This window comes from Pteropus vampyrus, unplaced genomic scaffold (assembly GCF_000151845.1).
Source record: "Pteropus vampyrus isolate Shadow unplaced genomic scaffold, Pvam_2.0 Scaffold9, whole genome shotgun sequence".
NCBI lineage: Eukaryota > Metazoa > Chordata > Mammalia > Chiroptera > Pteropodidae > Pteropus > Pteropus vampyrus.
In genome coordinates this window covers 16999606-17018483 of record NW_011888790.1, presented here as the reverse complement: position 1 = coordinate 17018483, position 18878 = coordinate 16999606, and the positions used below count along the sequence as shown (strand labels likewise).

Sequence of the window (18878 nt, the reverse complement as noted above, 5' to 3'; positions counted from 1 at the left end):
TGAGAGCCCCCAAGCAGGGTCCTAAAAAAATCACTGGTTTTGCAATATGACTCTACCATCACCTGAGGGTGTAGAGCTCCTGGGGTAGTGTTAGGGGAAAAAACAAAATACAAACAACACAAAACTCCTCCACACCAAAAAATTTCTAGTTCAAGGAATTAGCTCAATTATGGAGATGAAGTACAAACTATCATCCACAAGGCTGAACCTCTTCAATCAAATGATTTTTACATAATTGCTATATATCAGACCACATTGTGTGATTAAGAAAATTCTGTTGCCTTTTCCTATCATTAGAAGGATATAAAAAAGCAATAGCTTATGCTATAAATGTCAGCCTTTCTAGGACTATCTTTGAAACTTCATAGACTATAGGCACTCCCACAATCCAAAGCAGTATCTGAACTTCCAATGAATTTCAATAAAAACTAACCAAAAAAATCATATGAAATATTGATCCATAGTAAATTGCTTTTATTATCAGGAGTAAGTAAAAGCCATAGAACAGAGTTCAATCCATCCTATAATCCAAAACATCAATACTCTTCAGCAGTAGCTGTGATTCAAAAATATATATGAAAAACGAAAAAAAACTTACCTTCCGAATACTGTCTAATTTCCTCTTTTCAACTTCAAATTGTTTCATCCAGTGATGTCTCTTTTCTTCTTCTTCTTGAAATTGCTTTTCTTCTCTATCCCTTTGAGCTTTGATGGTTTCTTTCTCTTGGTCTTCTAGTTCTTTTTGTTTGTCTTGCCAAGCCTCAAAAGATTGCCTTAATTTTTCTTCTACTTCACAGTATTCAAAATTTATTTCCCCATCATCTGCATTCATAAAGAGAAATCATATTATTATTTTAAGATCAAATCTGTCAAAAGTGATCCAGTGTAAAGTATAAAAGTAATTTTTAAATGAAGAAATAATTTCACATATTACCAAAGTAAAAGTGATAAACTACAAGAAAATAAACTCTTGAATATACATGTAAATTCCATTGCAGTCAATAAAAAAGCACATAACTTGCCTTAAACTAGTCCACAAAACTTAACATAAAAAATGTGTGGGTATGTGTGTGTGTGTGCCTGTGTGTAGGTAAGGAATACTTAAGGGATATTTAATAGATTCAAGGCTGGGTATATCTGTGTATATCCAGCTATAGGTATGGAAAATTATAAATATATTTAAATCAAGTTAATTTAGGAGGCACGAAGAAAACTATGAGAAAGTATAATTTCAAATACTGCGATTGTACTTTTCTAATTGTCAGAAGAAAAAACTAAATTTTCTCAAGCTATGGTAAGATAAAAATTATCAAAAATAACACCTGGAAAAACATGTTCATCCACGGACAAGTGATGAGGACCAGGCTCTGGTACAGAATCAGGACTGCCATGATGGGTTTTACTTCTCAGAAATTCTTCCTTTTCTATTTCAGATAATATCTAAGCGGTTAAAAAAGAGTATCAATGATTAAAGAAACCAAAAGAGAGAGTAAAGCTATCATTTTAAATATTTACATATACATATCTAGAACTTTACTTCAAAACTCTAATACAGTTCTACAACACATTAGTATATATTGTCTTTATGGTAAGTAAAAATGTTTTTCTCAAGCAAGTCTACTGTATTTTATCCTCATGTTTTTCAGAACTCTAATCACTCTATAATATTAATCCACAATATTCACTTAAACTTCTTGATAATCATTAAAAATTTCTCTACTAATATTTGTTTTCCACCTAATATACTTCTATCTTTCTTATCTGTAGTTATTGCTCACATATACAATTGCTAATATATTCAATATGTTTAAAAAACAGAACTATTCTCTAACCTGAATTATACATAAGTCATAATTTTGATGAGTACTTTTCCATAATTAGATTTCCATCATAATCTAGTTGGAAAGAAATAGGTTCTCTAGTCCAATGAAACAGCAGTAAGATAATTCGAAATTAATATTTTGTTTTAGTGTTACCAAAAGAGTGTCATAGACATACATAAAAGTGATTTTCATATTATTTTAGACATCTTAGGGAGCAGAAATAGAATTAGATTTAAAAAAAAAAGAATTTGGTAAAATGAAAGTTAAAAATGAATCCAAGATGCTGAAACTGTAGAAGAGATTTTTTTGTAAATGTATTTGAAGGGATATTAACCAAAAATGTTAGTTAGCTCTTTTACTTTTTAATTTAATTTATTAGGGTGACATTGGCTAACAAAATTATATAGGTTTCAAATGTACAATTAAATAATACATCATAACTTGCACTGTATTTACATTGTGTTCACCACCCAAAGTCAAATCTCCTTCCATCACCATATATCTGACATCCTTTACCCTTATCTACCCTCCCCGCTCCTACCTTTCCTTCTTGTAACCAATAAACTGTTGTCTGTGTCTATGAGTTTTTGTTTGTCTTGTTCATTTGTTGCTTTCAATTTTATATCCTAAATATAAGTGAAATGATATGGTTCTTAATCTTTTTCATCTGACTTATTTTGTTTAGCATGATTATCTCAAGATCCATCCATTATCTCTCCTTTACTCTTATTTTTTAGGGATATTTAATTCTGTCTTTAAAAGAAAACTAATGCAAGATGTTCTATGTTTAAAGTTTCTGTAGAGTATTCAATGTCTCTGCTGGAACACAGTACATTCCTAAGCAAGGTAATAAACAATAGGGGGAAAACATCATGTAATACAGTTCTGTTTTATCTACCGCACATTAAATTCTCAAGTATTAATGCTTCAAATCACTATTGCTAATATTTTTAAAAATTGAAATTTCAGTGGTTTTGTATTATATGCCAAAAAATCACCAAAAATAATATGCTTAAACATAATTAATTTATTATTATTTTTTTAAATTTTAAATTACAGCTGACATGCAATATATTATTTTACATTAGTTTCAGGTGTAAAGTGAAGCAAAGTGGTTAAATAGTTATATAATTTATGAAGTGATTCCCCTGATTAGTCTAGCACCCATCTGGCACTATACATAGTTATTACAATATTATTGACTATATTCTCTATGCTGTACTTTACATCACTATGACTATTTCAAACTACCAATTTGTACTTCTTAATCCCAACACCTTTACACCCAGTCTGTCCCCAACCCTTCTCCCATTTGGCAACCATCGTCTTGTTCTCTGTAAATTAATTTTTAAATCAGTGAACTTTAAATCAGTGAACTATCATCCTATATAAGAGGGAAAGGTAAATTTCTTGCTATAATATTGAGTACTTTCAGTCAAATGTTGAAAATATACCTTCATTAATTGGTCTGGATTTTCTTTAGATTCAGTTGATAATTCTATCCTTAAATGCATATGATTATTAGAAACTGCTCCATAATTATAGCCTAGAGAAATAAAAAACATTATAACTTTAAATATTAGAGTAGGGCATAAAATGCTAAAATCCTGAATCTTATCATTATCCTTTAATCTCAAATTTTATTATAGTATATTCTTGATCAGTAACTCAAAACAACAGAAAAATAATGAAGAATAAATAATAGAAGAAATTTATAAACTTTATTCTAAAAAAAGTAACAAATTTTGAAAGCACTCTAATTCTTTATTATCTTTCATATTCTAGACTGGTTTATCTTCCATCATACACAGAATAATACTTTGTTTGATGGTGCAATGAAATTTTGATTAGAAATCAGCAAAAGTTTATTTTACCTGCTACAAACAAGCAATATAATCATATGGAAAATACTTTAATAAAAGTATGAGTTTAAAAGATTGTAATTACTAAAATGTGATTGAAGTGAACTTTCATTCTTGATTTTATAAGTTTTTTTGAGCTTTCTCAGGTGTTTTTTATCATCTGTGAAGATGTAGTTATGTTTCTTTTATTTATTCATTTAATTTGTTATATCATGTTAATGTTTCCTAATAGTAAACTATTTTTTAAAGATGACCATTCTACTGGTTAACTGACCATTTACACCTATTTTGTCAAATATTATAGAGTTTCTTCAATAACTATTCACAACCTTTCTGGTATGCTTTCCTATGTGAGAGACTGAAAAGCAAAAATAATAATAATAATAATAATAATAATAATATTCTCCAAATTCCTTTAAAGCTAGGTTTCTAAGGGTGATTTAGGTTCTATCAATTATATATTTGTTTGTCTTTATTTTCATAAAAATATTATGTGTGAAGAGAGGCAGGGAGCTATATTTTAATTTTTTTTGGCCCAGACCATGATAGAGGAAGATATGGGTTTGAGATAGATGTGTATAGTAGAGGATAAATGTCTCTGAATTTCTTAATTATGTCAGACAGCAGGACCTGCCCAGTTCTACAATGTATGTGTGTATATATTTTGTCTGACATTCAGTCTGCAGTCTGCTTCTTCAGTTATATTAACCATCTGTTATTTATTATATTGGCTAGTCTCCAATGATGTCTCCTCCATACTTTCTGGTATGTACACCTGTGTAGTTCCCCCCGCCTTCAACCATGTGTAACCATCAAGGTGTGGTAGAAATGATGCTGCATGACTTCTGAAAATAGGTTAAAAGCAGCCTTAAAAAGTTCCATCTTAGTCTCTTGGTATTTTGTTCATGGTACGCTCCTTCTCAATGCCCAGGTGCCATGCAAGCTACAGGCAGAAACCACATATAGGTATCTCCAGTTGACAGCACCACCTGAACTCCCAGCCAACAACTGTATCAACTGTCAGCCATCTGAGTGAGCCATCTTAGAATTACAATCCAGTAATGACTTCAGATGACAGCAGCCTTAATCAACATCTGACTCTAAATGCATCAGATATACAAGCAGTAATTGCCCAGCCAACCCACAGAACTATAAAATATAACAAATTGTTATTTTAAACGACTGTTTATTTTGCAGCAAAAAATAACCAGAACATCTATTCTACCCATAAAACAAGCAAACGAATACCTCCCCAAACGTTACTGCTTAACATAGCTAAAATGGCTTCTGATAACTACAACTGAGAACGTTAATCAATACATCTATAGTCATAAATGAAATTAGCCTCTGGCTTATTTTGTATGTATTATACTTGTACAGTTTTATTTTTAAAATATGAAGCATTTTATAAATATTATATAATCTGTAGAATTTCTGCTCCTTGACAGATTTTAAGAATTTAATTGCAAAATTATTCCTAGTTTCTAACTACATTTGAAAAGAAATCCCTTTCTACCTTCTTGTCAGATTATTGATTTAATAATGTTTTCCATTTTTCTTATACAATGTTGATAATTTTAATTTTCTTGGAAAATTATTCTATTTATTGAGACTATTAAATATATTTGACTAGAGCTATATATGAGTTCTCATAATTTTCTAAACAACTGCTATAATTATAGTTATATAACATTTCATGTAACTAATTTTCTATAATTGTTTCCTTTGATTTTTTTATAATTAAGCTAGATAATTGTCAAAATATTTGTATTTTAATTGTATAAATCTTAATTTAAAAATAAACAAACCATTACTCCCCCCTCCCTGCCCCATAACTCAACTATAGATAATCACTGCCAAATTTGGAGCATCTTCATATAGAGTAAGTCTTTACATATCCATTCACACAGATGCTCAGGACAAAATTCTTGAAGCCACCTTCCTTTCTTCCTTTCATGCCAATCCATCAATAAATCCTTTTGATTCTTCTATCTTAAAAATGGTTTCTAGACTATAACCATTTTCATAATTTCTACTTAAATTACTCTCATTTCTAACCATACTATTAAAAGTCTTACAGAAGACTCTTACCACCTCAATGCATCTTGTCTACACAGTTACCAATATGACTGTCTCAAACTGTAAGTCAGATATTGTCACTCCTTAGTCAAAAACCTTGATATATGCAGAATAGAATTCAAAGTCCACACCATGGTTTATAAGAACTCTATATGGTTCGACCCCTTGTTTTCTTTGATACAACTACAAAGGCTAACTGTTCTTCAAACATATTAAGCCTACTCAGTGTGCCTTGACCTTTACAATTCCCACTTTCTGGAATATTGGCTCTCTGGATAGCCTCATGGCTCATCTTCTCATTCATTAATATATCCATGAGGTTTACTTTCTCAGTCATTGCTTAAATATCACCTCAGAGGGGCTTTCCCTCACTACCCTACCTAAAATAGCAACCTCCAAACTCTATCCCCTTATCTTGATTTTTTTCCTTCTTAGCAACTATCTCTATTGAAATGTTACATATTTATTTAGTTGTTTATTGTCTGTCTTCTCATACTGAAACATTAGAACAGGAAAGTAGAACCTTTGCCTATTTTGTTCTCTTCTATATTTTCAGTGGCTAGAACAAATCCTTTTACACAGTAATATTTGTTGAATAAATATCTATGGATATCCACATTATAATTTATGCTAACACTTGCACAAATGACCTTGAATTTTATAACAATTTTAATAATATATTATTACTATTTCTTATGTCATTAAATAATTGTCTAAGCTACCTTTTTAAATGAGTATACTATTGAATACAACAAAGTCCTGTTGAACATTTAGGTTGTTGCCATTTTTTCCTTATAAACTAAGCCATGATTAATTCTAGTTAAATCTCTGATCATTCTTTTATTATTAGAATAATTCAAAAAAGTAAATTTGCTCAGTTGAAGAAAATAAAGATCGTTATGCTTTTTAAATAAATTTTATTTTCCTCCAAATAAATAGTCGCATGATTAGTTTTCTTTTCTTTGATGTAAACAGAATGTCTGGTTTTTATTAGGATTGGTGGCTAATATTTATTGGAGACATAATGCAGGTAGTGAGGAAAATAAATAAATGAACTAAATTGAACATTCCAATATACTATAAAAATTATATTAGAGATAAATGTATATATCTGCATAAAATAAGAGATAAAAACTTCAGTTAAATTTTTCATACTTACAGAAAACATATATGCCAAACTATACTTACTTAAAACATCAGTATCTTCTAAATCTTGAAGAATGAGCTCTTCAGCAGTTTTACTCTTTTTCTTTATAATGTTAATACAGTGAAGAACTGACTGAGGTAATTCACCTAAATCCTAAAAAATTCAATAATGAAAAAAACTATAAAATTGTTTATCAAAACTATGTGTCAAATATTCCTTCCTTCAGTCCATACCAAACATTTGAGCAAAATGTGTAAATGAGGTAAAAGGGTTCCATATAAAGAACATAGTTCAAACAAATATATTTGGTTAAAATTTTCTCTTCATTTTCAGGTGTCATGAATTATATCATGATTATTTTTGGATTTCATAATCAAATGAAGAATCTAGGGGGGTTCTGTTTCACTTAAAGTGGATAAAAAGATATAATAGTGTAAAAACATTAATTTTTCCTAAAGGAACATATAGGTTATTGAAATTCTAATTAAAATCCAAAGTGTAATTATGTTTTGAAACTACAAATGAGTTTTTTTAACAAAACTTAGTTGACAGTATTTTGAAACAACAAAATAACTAAAAGAATTTAACCCATTTAATATTTATGAATATAAAAACTACAATAGAGCAAAAATTAACAAAATAATGGAAAAGATAGCCTGGATCAATCATATGTATAACAAATATATACAAAACATGACAAATCAAATTGAGAAGAGGTGGATTATTCAACAAGTGACACTGGGAACATTAGTTTATTCAAGAAAATTTCAAATTAGATCTTTATTTCATAACATACCTGAAAGTAAATTCCCACTGGATTAAGGACTTTGATGTAAAAGAATAAATCCATGAATACATTTTTCTAAGCATATAAACATTGGGGAGAATACACAAATGAAAATGATACCATATTGGATTCCAAAAAAGTAACTATTTCTATAGGTCTAAAGTTTTAACATAAATTTTGCTTTTGATCCATCTATAATCACATTAGAATGCTTATGATTAAATAAAAAAGCAGAATTCAAATATATATATATGTAAACATACATATGTACATAATATAGTATAATCCCAGTTTTACCCAAAAATGCACATGTATATATGTGGAATTATAGGTGATTTTTATCTTCGACATACTTTTTATATTTAAATATATACCAATATACATTGTTTAAAGTTGAAACTAAGGATAAACATGAAATAATTGTATAAAACACATTGAGAAAGTAATCTCTCTCCTGAAAAGCTTACTCTAATTAAAAGTCTCAAAAGTCCAACACTTAACACTTACTGTATCACTATCATCACTCTGGGTTTCTGATTTTGAATCACTACCACCATCATCTTTTTCCAAGGAAGAAATGCTGATTTTATCCAATTCAGCTTCTATTTCTTCTTCGAGCTTTGCATCATCATCATCGTTATCTTCCATCATCCTTCATAATAAAACATAGAACTATTTAAAGAATACTGAAGAGGACAACAAAATTTATGAGTTCTTTAATGTCATACCAATCCAACATTGTTCTACATAAACATGTTTCAGTTTAACAAACTTTTATAACATCTTATTATGGTTGTACCATATATTTAAAAAAAAAACCATTGTTCTCTCTCCATTCATTCATTATTTCTTTAATGTTTTACTGCATAATGATTCCAATAATAGCCTTTTAATTCTCTAAGGGAAAAGTTACATGGAATGGGCTGGCTAACCTTCCTGAACCAAACTTCACAGTAAAATTCAGCCTCGTGGAAATGATTAATGGGAAAATACCTTCGGATAGCTTGAATATTCAGAGATTAAAATACTCATAAGAAAACAATCTAAGTCTATGTATGGGAAAACATATGGCTTGTTTCTACTCATTAACTCATAGTTGTTCATTTTACCAGAGATAGCCACAAGTTTTTCCAATAATAATATGTAATAATGGATACACAGCATATAAAATCAATATTTATTTCATTTAAATCATTAATGCTAATAATGAATATGAGTCAGTAAGTACATTACAGTTAATCTTTGCATCATCATCATCATAACAACCATCATTGGCTTCCATGTAGTGAGTACCTGTGACAAGCTAGGCCCTAGAAGCCATTCGCATGATGGATAATCTTCAGAATAATTTACAGGTTAAAGGCCTTTATAGTCATTGTATAGATGAGAGAACTGAGGTTTGAAGAGGTTACTTAACTGTCCATAGCATTATGCTAATAAATAATAGGGGCAGGATCCTGATTTAGATATCTTGAATCTAAATGCTGTGCTCTTCACTACCAAATGGTTTTCAAGCTTAGTCAAGCTATTCATCTGTCCAGCAATCATTCTGAACATCCCTTTGTCCAATAGTCTTCAAATTGCAGATTATAACCCATTAATGGATCAAGAAATAATTTAGTAGCTCTTGATTATCAAATTTTAATAACAGGATAGAAAAGTTAGAATAGGCTGGAAAAGAAACTACCAGGTGCATTCACAACAGTGCAAGGTGTTAAAAATACATTGATTAAACAAGACAACCTGTTTTCATAGTTTATAGTCTAATTAACCAAAAAAATTAAACACTCTCATTTTTCTATTTCTTTTCTTTCAACCTCTTCTTACTCATCTTACTAGGGAAGGAGTTTCTTTTTCTAATAAAGGGTTATTCTCTACTTTTGCTCTGAATTTCACAAACGCTCACCTACTGAACTGTGCTTCATCTACTATTCCTTCTGTTTATTGTCTTGCCATACATTTTATTCCACCGACCCCTCTCCACATGAACACAATGAGTTTACTCCCATCCCTCCCCCAAAAAACTTCTGTGCCTGCCTTTCTTCTAACTATAGATATCACATTTCTTTATTTCACACATAAATGACTTAATTAGACGGATCTACATGTATTGCCTATACTCTTGAGTATTTATCCCAGAAAAATGAAAACTTATATTAACACCAAAAACTGTACAAAAATGTTCACAACAGTTTTATTCATAAGAGTCCCAACCTGGAAACAACCAAACTGTCCCTCAAAAGGTGAAAGGTTAAAACAACTCTAGTACATGCATACCATGGAATAATACTAAGCAATATAAAGAATAAACTATTAATACATGCCACAATACTGATTAATCTCCAGAAACTACGTTGAGTAATCAAAGCATGACATACTATATGATTCTATTTCTATAATATTTTTAAGTGACACAATTTTATAAATGGAGAACAGATTAGTGATTGCCAGCAGGTGGGGTGGATTAGGTTGGGGAAAAGGTAGTTATGGTGATAAAAAGGCAACATGAGAGATTCTTGTAGTGTTGGAAATGTTTAATATCTTGATTGTGATAGTAGATTATAGTGCATACTCAGATAATAAAAATTATATAGAGCATATATACACAAATGAGTATAAGTAAAATTGAGGAAATCTGAATAAGCAGATTCTATCAATATCAATATCCTGGTCATGATATTATACTGGTTTACAAAATATTATCATTAAGAGACACTAGACAGCATACAAAGGATATTTCTGTATTATATGTGACTTTACAATTATATCAATAAAATTCAATTAAAGATATCCTAAGTACTAAGAAAACAGGTAAATTATAATGGATCCACAGAATGAAATAACATACAAATCCTTTAAAAAAAAAAAAAGTTCCTTTACTGTACTTTTCTGGAAAGGTAGCCAAGAAGAAATAATTGAAAAAAAGGTAAGTGGCTGAAAAATATGTAGAATAACATCACTTTTATGTAATCACACACATATACACACATATACTTTTTTTAGACGTAGAAACTTTCTTGAAAACATTAGAGAACTTTCAGTTTTCATTTCACACCTTTATGCTGAATTATTTTTAAATAATGAATATGTACTACTTTTATAATTTTAAAATCTAGTTCAAAAAATACTCAGTTATCCACAACCTCCTTTCTCCAAAGAAAAGCAAAATAAAACAACACTACCAGTGCAAAATGCTAACCCGTAATCAAACTAACTTAAAGTGCAATTCAAAAGCTTTATTAAGTGGAAATTAGGGGTTTTTTGTTTGTTTGTTTGTTTAAGGTAGCTATAAAGCAGAATGCACGGGTACACAAAACTTTATGTAGAAGGAAAGGCAGGTGTATAAGGTAAAGGTAAGAGTCACTTGCATTATATGTCCCTCTACGCTCATCTACTGGCTCTTTAGATCAGCCCTGTCCAATTACATATTCAAGCACATATGTAATTTAAAATTTTCTAGTAGCAACTATTTTTAAAGTAAAGAGAAACAGGTGAAATTCATTTTAATGTTTTATTTAACTCGTTTTATCCAAAATATTTCAACACGTAATTATCAATAAAAATTAACATCAATGTAAAAAGTGGGAAATCTTAAGGAACTCCATTCTGCGACTATAGTTCTTCAACTATAAAGAAAGGGAGCGAAATCTATTTTCAAAGGTAACAAAATTATATGAGGAAAGGGAGCGAGAAAGAAAAGAGAACAGGAGGAAGAGAGGGAGGAAGAGAATTGCCACTTAGAGCCGGTAAAAGAGTAATTATCGAAGATTCCCTAGAAAGTCAGAGTAGACCTTCAAGTTTTGTGTGAGCTACCAAAATTTCCAAGTTGAGGGGAGCCTTGAGCTTCACGGACTCACGCAGCCACCCTTTCGGCACGCGGCTACCTTCCTCCTTTTCCCTAAAGTCTGGTCTTGGCAGAGAGGGACCCGGCTCAGTCTGCGTTCCCACACCGTTCCCTTTCCTCCTACACCACGAACCCCGGCCTTGAGGGGTCCCGGCTCACCCACCAGTGGCTAAATTTCTCCGTGTGGTTGGAAGACAGCGCCCAGAGGCTCCAAACAAAGTGTAACCACGGCAACAGCCAATCCCAAAGAAGATGGATCGGCTTTTTCTTACCGGTGCCCCAGTAGGACAAACTATCTACATTCGAAATTGGAACTAACGCTGCATCCCAGGAGCTGGATACGGAAGTTAGGTAGATTTTAATATTTTAATAATTTTGGAAAGTATTTAATAAATAAAGTGTATTTTGTCACAAATATCCAAGTAGAGGTAGCCTGATCTTTAAATTGTTTGTGATCTATTATATTTATTACTTGGATCTAGTGAACGTTGAGTTGCTTATGTAAATTGTTCATTCCACAAAAACTTAATTCTGAATAGTTATTTTTGGGGTCTGGAAATATAAAAGAGAAGCCATAAATCGTTTGTCTTCCATGACAACAGTTTCTTTTTAGAAAGGAAAAAAACAATTGTCAATGCCTATCAAACACCTCTAAATTAATGGGTATATGGGGTAAAAAATTAGGAAAAACACTTTCTGAAATGTTTTACTGTAAAATTTTGGCAGTGACACTATTTTAATATGAAATATGAAATTTAAGAGTTTACCATGCTATTTAATTTTAACTTAAAAATTGATCAAAGTTTCTTTTATGTGGAGCAAATATATAGTGTACAAAATATGAAATTTCATTTTACTTAGTAACAGATATTTCTCATTTTAATTTTTTTAAGTTTGCAAAGAAAGCGTTAAATTCCAAGAGGAGGTGATTAAGCATAATTGTAAAAGATATTTGATATACAATAAGCTAAAAGCAAACATTTCATGGAGCCTTTGAAAGGAAATAGACTATTTCCTGGTAACAATAAACTTGTATTGCATCAATATAAGAATAATATAAAGTTAGAAATCAGTAGACTTTTGATATTGAAAAAACATGTTAGTTCCTCATTCAAGAAAGATAATGATTTTCAAAAATAAACTACACCTGGTTTTAGATCTAATTAAATTTAGGATATTTTCATCAAAGTGCATCCTAAAATGCTCCCCGCTTTTTTTAGTTAAGTTTTGTTGCTGGGTCATAAACTATTCAAACTCTTCAGTTAAAATGATCAGACTACCATATTATGTTGAAATTCACATGTAAAAAGTCTTAAGATTAATTTTGTTTGTAATTATGAAACTATTTGGACTTCTAAAAAATATAGAATCCATTATTAATTAATTAATTTCTAAAATTAATTTTAAATAGCTAATTTAATAATCGGCTAATTTGAAGATGATGTCTAGATTGCTTTCCTTCTTAAAGCTTACCTTGTCAAACAAATATTCATGTTATTTTTTACTTTGGAAGAAAACTGACAACTATATCAATTAGTTATACTTTGGTAATCTCTAATTTATATCACTAATTATGGAACAAAATACAATACTTGTTTAAAGTAGTTATAGATTATAAAGCAATTAAATTGAAATTACTATGTAACGATGCAATGCTTAGCAGAAATTTATTTAACTGCAACCTTCCTAGAAATTATAGCCTAAAATCGAGTATGTTTGCTCATAATTTTGACCTGAGTACATTTTTTTCTTTTTTAATAAATAACATTCTTTTCATTAAATTTTGTTCTTATTTTGAAAATCATCTCCAGGTCTGGTTGGTTTATATCCTATTGGCCTAACACAACATATTTCCCTAAGAAGCACATGGTATTTATTGAGAGAATGAAAAGATGAAAGAACTATTTGTTCTTCAGATATCTGACAAGAATAAGATTTGTTTAAAAATGTTAATTGATGGGTTGACTTTAGATTAATAGTATTCTTCAACAGATGACTTATTCTTCATATGGCAATGATGTAATTTAAATATGCTGGAATATCATTGTAGTATTCAAATAGCTGCATAGCAAGTATTTGCTTGTTTTTTGTTTTTTCATTTTCTTAAGGGCAATTATTAAGTCATAAGATTTTTAATATGCAACTCGATGTGTTGGATTCTTAGATATTTGCTTCTCTTTTCCCACTCAAAGACTCTCCTAAACCTTCAAATTTCCTCTCTAACCCTCCATGTTCTGTCTCCCTGCAGCTGTTCTGACCAGCTACTTCAGAGTTCATCACTTTCCCACAAGTCCTATCCCATTTCCCATCCTCATGCTCACCTCCCTTGTATAATTTTCGTATTTCTATACGAAGATGTAGTATAATGAAGTTAATAGCTAGCATTCAGTCAGGCACTGGGCTACGTGCTTTACAAATATAGTTTCTTTTAATTTTCACAACATGCTTTTGAGTTGTGTGCTATTATAGTGGATATTTATAGTTGATGACTTATATGGTTTGTATCTCTGGGTTTGATTCTCAGCTCTGCCACATCGTGACTACGTGATCTCAAGCAAGTTTTTTTTTACCTTCCCGAGTCTCATTCTCCATTGGTAGTTCTGGGAGTAATAGTGCCAAATTTGCAAAATTTTGATGGTCAAGGGAATCAGAATAAGCAAAACGTTTTAGGATTTGAGATGATGCTGATAGCATATATTTAAGCTCTATGAACCTGAGTTTAAGTTCTCTTTGCCTCTTTCTAATATCCCAATGCTGGCAATTCTACTTCCTATTATTCCTCTCATATCCTGAAGCTATTCTATAGCCATCTTTCAGTTTAGACCACATTTATTCCTTATGAATGAGTGCATTAGCATTGAAAATTATCTCTCTGTCTTAGGTTTGTTTTCTAATTTGACTTCCGTGCTGGTGACAGAATTATGCTTCCCTGTTACCTTTGGAAAATAAAAGCAATTTTTAGTAATTCTTAGTAAAGCATACGTGATCTTTCACAATCTTTACTGAGAGACTTCTCTAGCCTTATCTTTCATTTCTTGCCACTCTCACCCATGCTCCCATGCATTTCACTGGAAAGCTTGTGAACACAGTGTTGAAAAATTTCTACCTCTACCCCATTTTTATCTGACTGGGACCTTCTTAATTATCCCTCAAAGATCATCTCAAATTTATCTTCTCTGTGAAACTTCCTAGTTACCTTTAGTCCCTGTCCCTCAACCCCAATACGCAATTCAGAGTTGGCCAAAGGTTTTAATATTTGACTCGTTGACAGTTTGTCTTATTTATTCAGTTTTGTGTTTTCATCTCCTAGCACTTAGAAGGAATTTAAAAATAAAAAAGTAATTAGAGTATTATTTAACTAGTGAAAATGACATGTAGAAGTGAATATTGTAAGTCGTCCTTCACTATAGCATTTATACTGTTAAAAAATACCTCTGTTGTTGGACCATTCATTAACTAATCAGGAAATGAAAAAAAGAAATAGCACACCAGGACTTTAAAGTTAAAGACAAATTATTTGTCTAAAGCGAAAGAAAAAATGTAGATATTCCATGCGACAAATATTTAAATAGAAACTTCACTAACTTGTTGTGTCTTTGTGTTAGCATATCTACATTTTCAATGTTGTCTTTTCCAGTATGTGGGACTTATGGAAGAAAAGATCAGCACATCTCCTCTTACCATTCTGTGCAAACATGGCTATGGGCTTCCTTGACTTGTTGCTTAGATGCCTTGTTTGTTGTGTTCTAACTCTTTAACTTGAATTGCTTGCTATGGTTTGGATGTTTGTGCTCCTCACCCACAAATTTACATTGGAATTCTTACACTCAATATGATGGCATTAGAAAATGAGAATTGTAGGAGGTGATTAGGTCATGAGAGTGTATTCTTTGTGAATGAGATTAGTGCTCTTATAAATGAGATTCCAGATTGCTCCTTAACTGCTTTCTTCACGTGAGGATATAACAAGAAGTTTGAAACCTGGAAGAGGGTTCTCACCCAGCCATACTGGCACCCTGATCTTGATTTCCAGCCTCCAGAACTGTGAGATATATATTTCTATTGTTTATAAGCTACCTTGTCTGTGGTATTTTGTTGTAGCAGCCCAAATGGACTAAAACGCTGCTCTTTTGAAGTTCTTCTTCAAAAGAACTTCATGAATATCTTCTTCACTAAGTTGGCTGACTTTGAGTACTGAATTCTCACTCTTTTTTAACCTCTGTAATGTAACACTACTTTAGAAATTTCTTCCTCTATTGGTTTCTATGAGATCATACTTTATCTTCTCATTTTGCAAAAGTCTGCTTAAAAAAAAAAAACCCATCTTCCTAATAATGTCATTCTCTACCATCAGACCTCTGCTCATTTTTATCTACAGTCAATTCCTCTTCTCTTTCAGTCACTCCCATGACATCACGATCTCTCTGTGGATGACTCCTAAGTTGGCATAGCTTATGCTATCTGTTTGTGCTTAACCACAAAGACATTTTCTACCAATTCACACTCAATTAACAGAGTATTAAATTTATGAAATTTATGAATTTTTAAAACAATTTTTCTATTTTCAGTGATTATCATTATTCTTTTATTTTCGCATCCTATGGGAATCCTTCTGATTCTCACTGATTATTTTCCCTAGTAAAGCAAATGAACACTGTAGCTAGGCCCTCTCTTTCTCCCTCTAATTATCTTTTATAATGCCCTTCCCTAACTGTCGAGCATTTTGTTTGACTCTCCCCACCCTAATTCACTCCTTTCCTTCATCTTGGGCACACAGTTACCTTCACCTCCAGGTGTGTAGTGCCGAATGACTAAGTCTGTGCAATGAAATATGAGCAAAAGAAAAATGTGCCACTTCCACCTCACTTGGTAGAAAGATACTTGCCTGAGTTTACTCATCTTTTCTTGTCTGCTGGCAATAAAGGATGACACCTTGAGCAAATTTGGGAGCAATCTATTGCTGGAGCAAGCCCGCAGGTTCCTAAGATGATTTCCTAGAAGAGAACCAACTACACGCCTTGGGCTAAGGGAAACATAAACTTCAGTTTATTTTTATATTTGGGTCTTTTGATAAAACATTTTAACTTTGACTCTAACATGCTACTTATTACCAAATCGATAGTCAAATACATGTCTTCAACATTTCACACCAGATTTATACACAGCAATCACATTCATTTGTCTCTGCAGAAAGACCAAGACTTTGGGCTTAAGTTCTTATTCAGCCTATAATTGAGGATCACACTTTCTCATATTCTGAAGTAAATAGAATTGAAGCCAATATCTATCTATATATATAAAGAGAGACCTACAGCATCTTGAAGAGAAACTGAAATAAAAATCAAGTGTCTTTTCCAGCTGAGTGTCCTATTCAAACAGGCTAAGCACTGAAAGAATCCAGGAATAAGACTAGAGGACAGAAACCAAATGACAGCAGGAGAGTTCAAAGCAGAGGATGGAAGACAATACCTGGGGAGAACTCTTAAACTGGGAAGAAGAACCTTAGGAGTTTTTAGAAGGAATGCGACCTCAGGTCAAAGTAGGGAGGGAAGTGCATGAACTCTAACCTTGGTATCACCTATTTCTTCAATTTCCAATGCAACCTTCATTTCAACAAATAGATTGGTTTCTTCATAACTAGTAAAAATAGCTTCAAATTAGTGTTATTAAATCTTTCATCACTTTAAGTATTCACTGCATGTATTCAAACATTGTAAACTACAATACTTATTTTTATGGTGCTAGCTAGAGTTAAAACAATGAAGGAAAAAAGAAAACCCAGAAACATACCCAGGAATATTTAAAACTTTGATATCTAATAAAGAACCAAAAACCGATGGAGTAGTGACTTTTTCATAGACGTTTTAGGAAAAATTGGCTCTCTGGAAAATAATATTTAATTAAAACAACCTCAGTTACACTGTATATAACATAAATTATAGACTAAATAATTTCATTCATTCATTCAACAGTTATCTGTTAAGTACCTACTATGTGCTAGACTCTGGCGTTATAATGGCATACAAGACCTACTCTCTTCACTTAAAGACCTCAGAGACTATGTAGGAAGAAAGACAAGTCAAGGAGAAAATAAGCCAAATTTGAAGTTAGTCAAGGCGAGACCGCAAGGAGGAGCTGACGAGCAGGGGAACACAGAGGTGAAGGAACACTTTCCTGCAAGAAGAAAGGTGTGTTAAGACTGGAAACTGTATAAAATATTTTATTTTCTGAAAACTGTAAGTTATTGATATGTTATACCAATGCCCTGTTGGTCTCAACTGTCTAGCCAAAATGTGTAGATAAAGACAGATACGATTTCAAGATATCTTCATTATGTCCTTGTGTTCAAAAGGGTGAAGAGGGATGTTATTACTGATCATTCGTATGAGAAGAAAAATGTACAAATAAATGATATTAGAACTTAAAATTGTTACTGTGGCAAGTGTTTATAGTAAAAGTTGTGCTTATCTTTTCAGAATAATCAATATCTGGGAAGGAAAAGAATGTTAAGGAAAAGTAAATCTTTAATTTTTAAATACTTTCTTAATCTCATGAATGGAGCTTTCTTGGTAAGAATCTTCAAAATTATTTAGTAAAGAAAATGAAATACATTTTTTTGTCAATTACTAAAAAAACTCACATTGACTCTTTTTGTAGGTTCTTGGACTTTTACTGATGGGATTTGCTGCATGGCTTTTACTAGATAGAAATAATTTTTTCACTGCTCTAGGTATGTCCATATTTTCCTTTTTCTCTCTGAATGAAACAAGATATTCCATTTTAAACAACTGCATACATGATTTATTCAGCAGGTGGCAGTATTTCTCTAAAATTCAATTTTCCTCTGAAGGTCTCTATCAATTGATTTTTAAAACATCTTATAAATAATAGGACTTAAATCCAAGACCATAAAGGAGAGAGAATTTTGAGAGAGAAAGCTAGGAATTTTGGACAAAGGGAATGATAGAAATGGAAAATATTGATTATTCTACTAACTTTGGATCTTTATGGATCTATGTGGACTTCAAAAGATGATGGAAATTAACATTGTTTCACTGCTCAAGTTAAATAATCTCCTTTAAACCTCAGTTATCATCTACTCTCATTATAACATGGTTAGAAATAAAATATTATATTCCCTATGGAAACAACTTGTGTCCATCAATGGATAAATGAATGAAGATGTGGCATATGAATATTATTCAGCCAAGAGAAAGAAGGAAATCTTGCCATTTCTGACACCATGGATGAACCTTGAAAGCATTATGCTGAGATAAATCAGAAAGAAAAAAAGACAAATACTGTATGATATCATTTATATGTTAATCTAAAAAAA

At 31.3% G+C, this 18878-nt stretch overlaps 2 protein-coding genes across 3 annotated transcripts in view; one reads left to right on the top strand and one right to left on the bottom strand.

Moving 5' to 3' along the window:
* LRRIQ1 (leucine rich repeats and IQ motif containing 1) overlaps nucleotides 1–11776 on the bottom strand; it is a 186439-nt gene extending 174663 nt beyond the window's left edge. For both annotated transcript variants that reach the window (XM_023521211.1, XM_023521215.1), the window contains exons 1-6: nucleotides 11706–11776; nucleotides 8206–8350; nucleotides 6953–7064; nucleotides 3278–3369; nucleotides 1323–1440; nucleotides 599–822 (exon numbers count right to left, since the gene is read on the bottom strand). In XM_023521211.1, the coding sequence (XP_023376979.1) occupies nucleotides 599–822; nucleotides 1323–1440; nucleotides 3278–3369; nucleotides 6953–7064; nucleotides 8206–8349 (690 nt within the window). In that variant the 5' untranslated portion in view covers nucleotide 8350; nucleotides 11706–11776. The remainder of the gene's footprint in view (nucleotides 1–598; nucleotides 823–1322; nucleotides 1441–3277; nucleotides 3370–6952; nucleotides 7065–8205; nucleotides 8351–11705) is intronic.
* A 54-nt stretch (nucleotides 11777–11830) lies between these two features.
* TSPAN19 (tetraspanin 19) overlaps nucleotides 11831–18878 on the top strand; it is a 20204-nt gene continuing 13156 nt past the window's right edge. Inside the window, exons 1-4 of the mRNA XM_011374960.2 lie at nucleotides 11831–11893; nucleotides 17515–17730; nucleotides 18019–18111; nucleotides 18200–18272. Coding sequence (XP_011373262.1) covers nucleotides 18046–18111; nucleotides 18200–18272 — 139 coding nt within the window. The 5' untranslated portion in view covers nucleotides 11831–11893; nucleotides 17515–17730; nucleotides 18019–18045. The remainder of the gene's footprint in view (nucleotides 11894–17514; nucleotides 17731–18018; nucleotides 18112–18199; nucleotides 18273–18878) is intronic.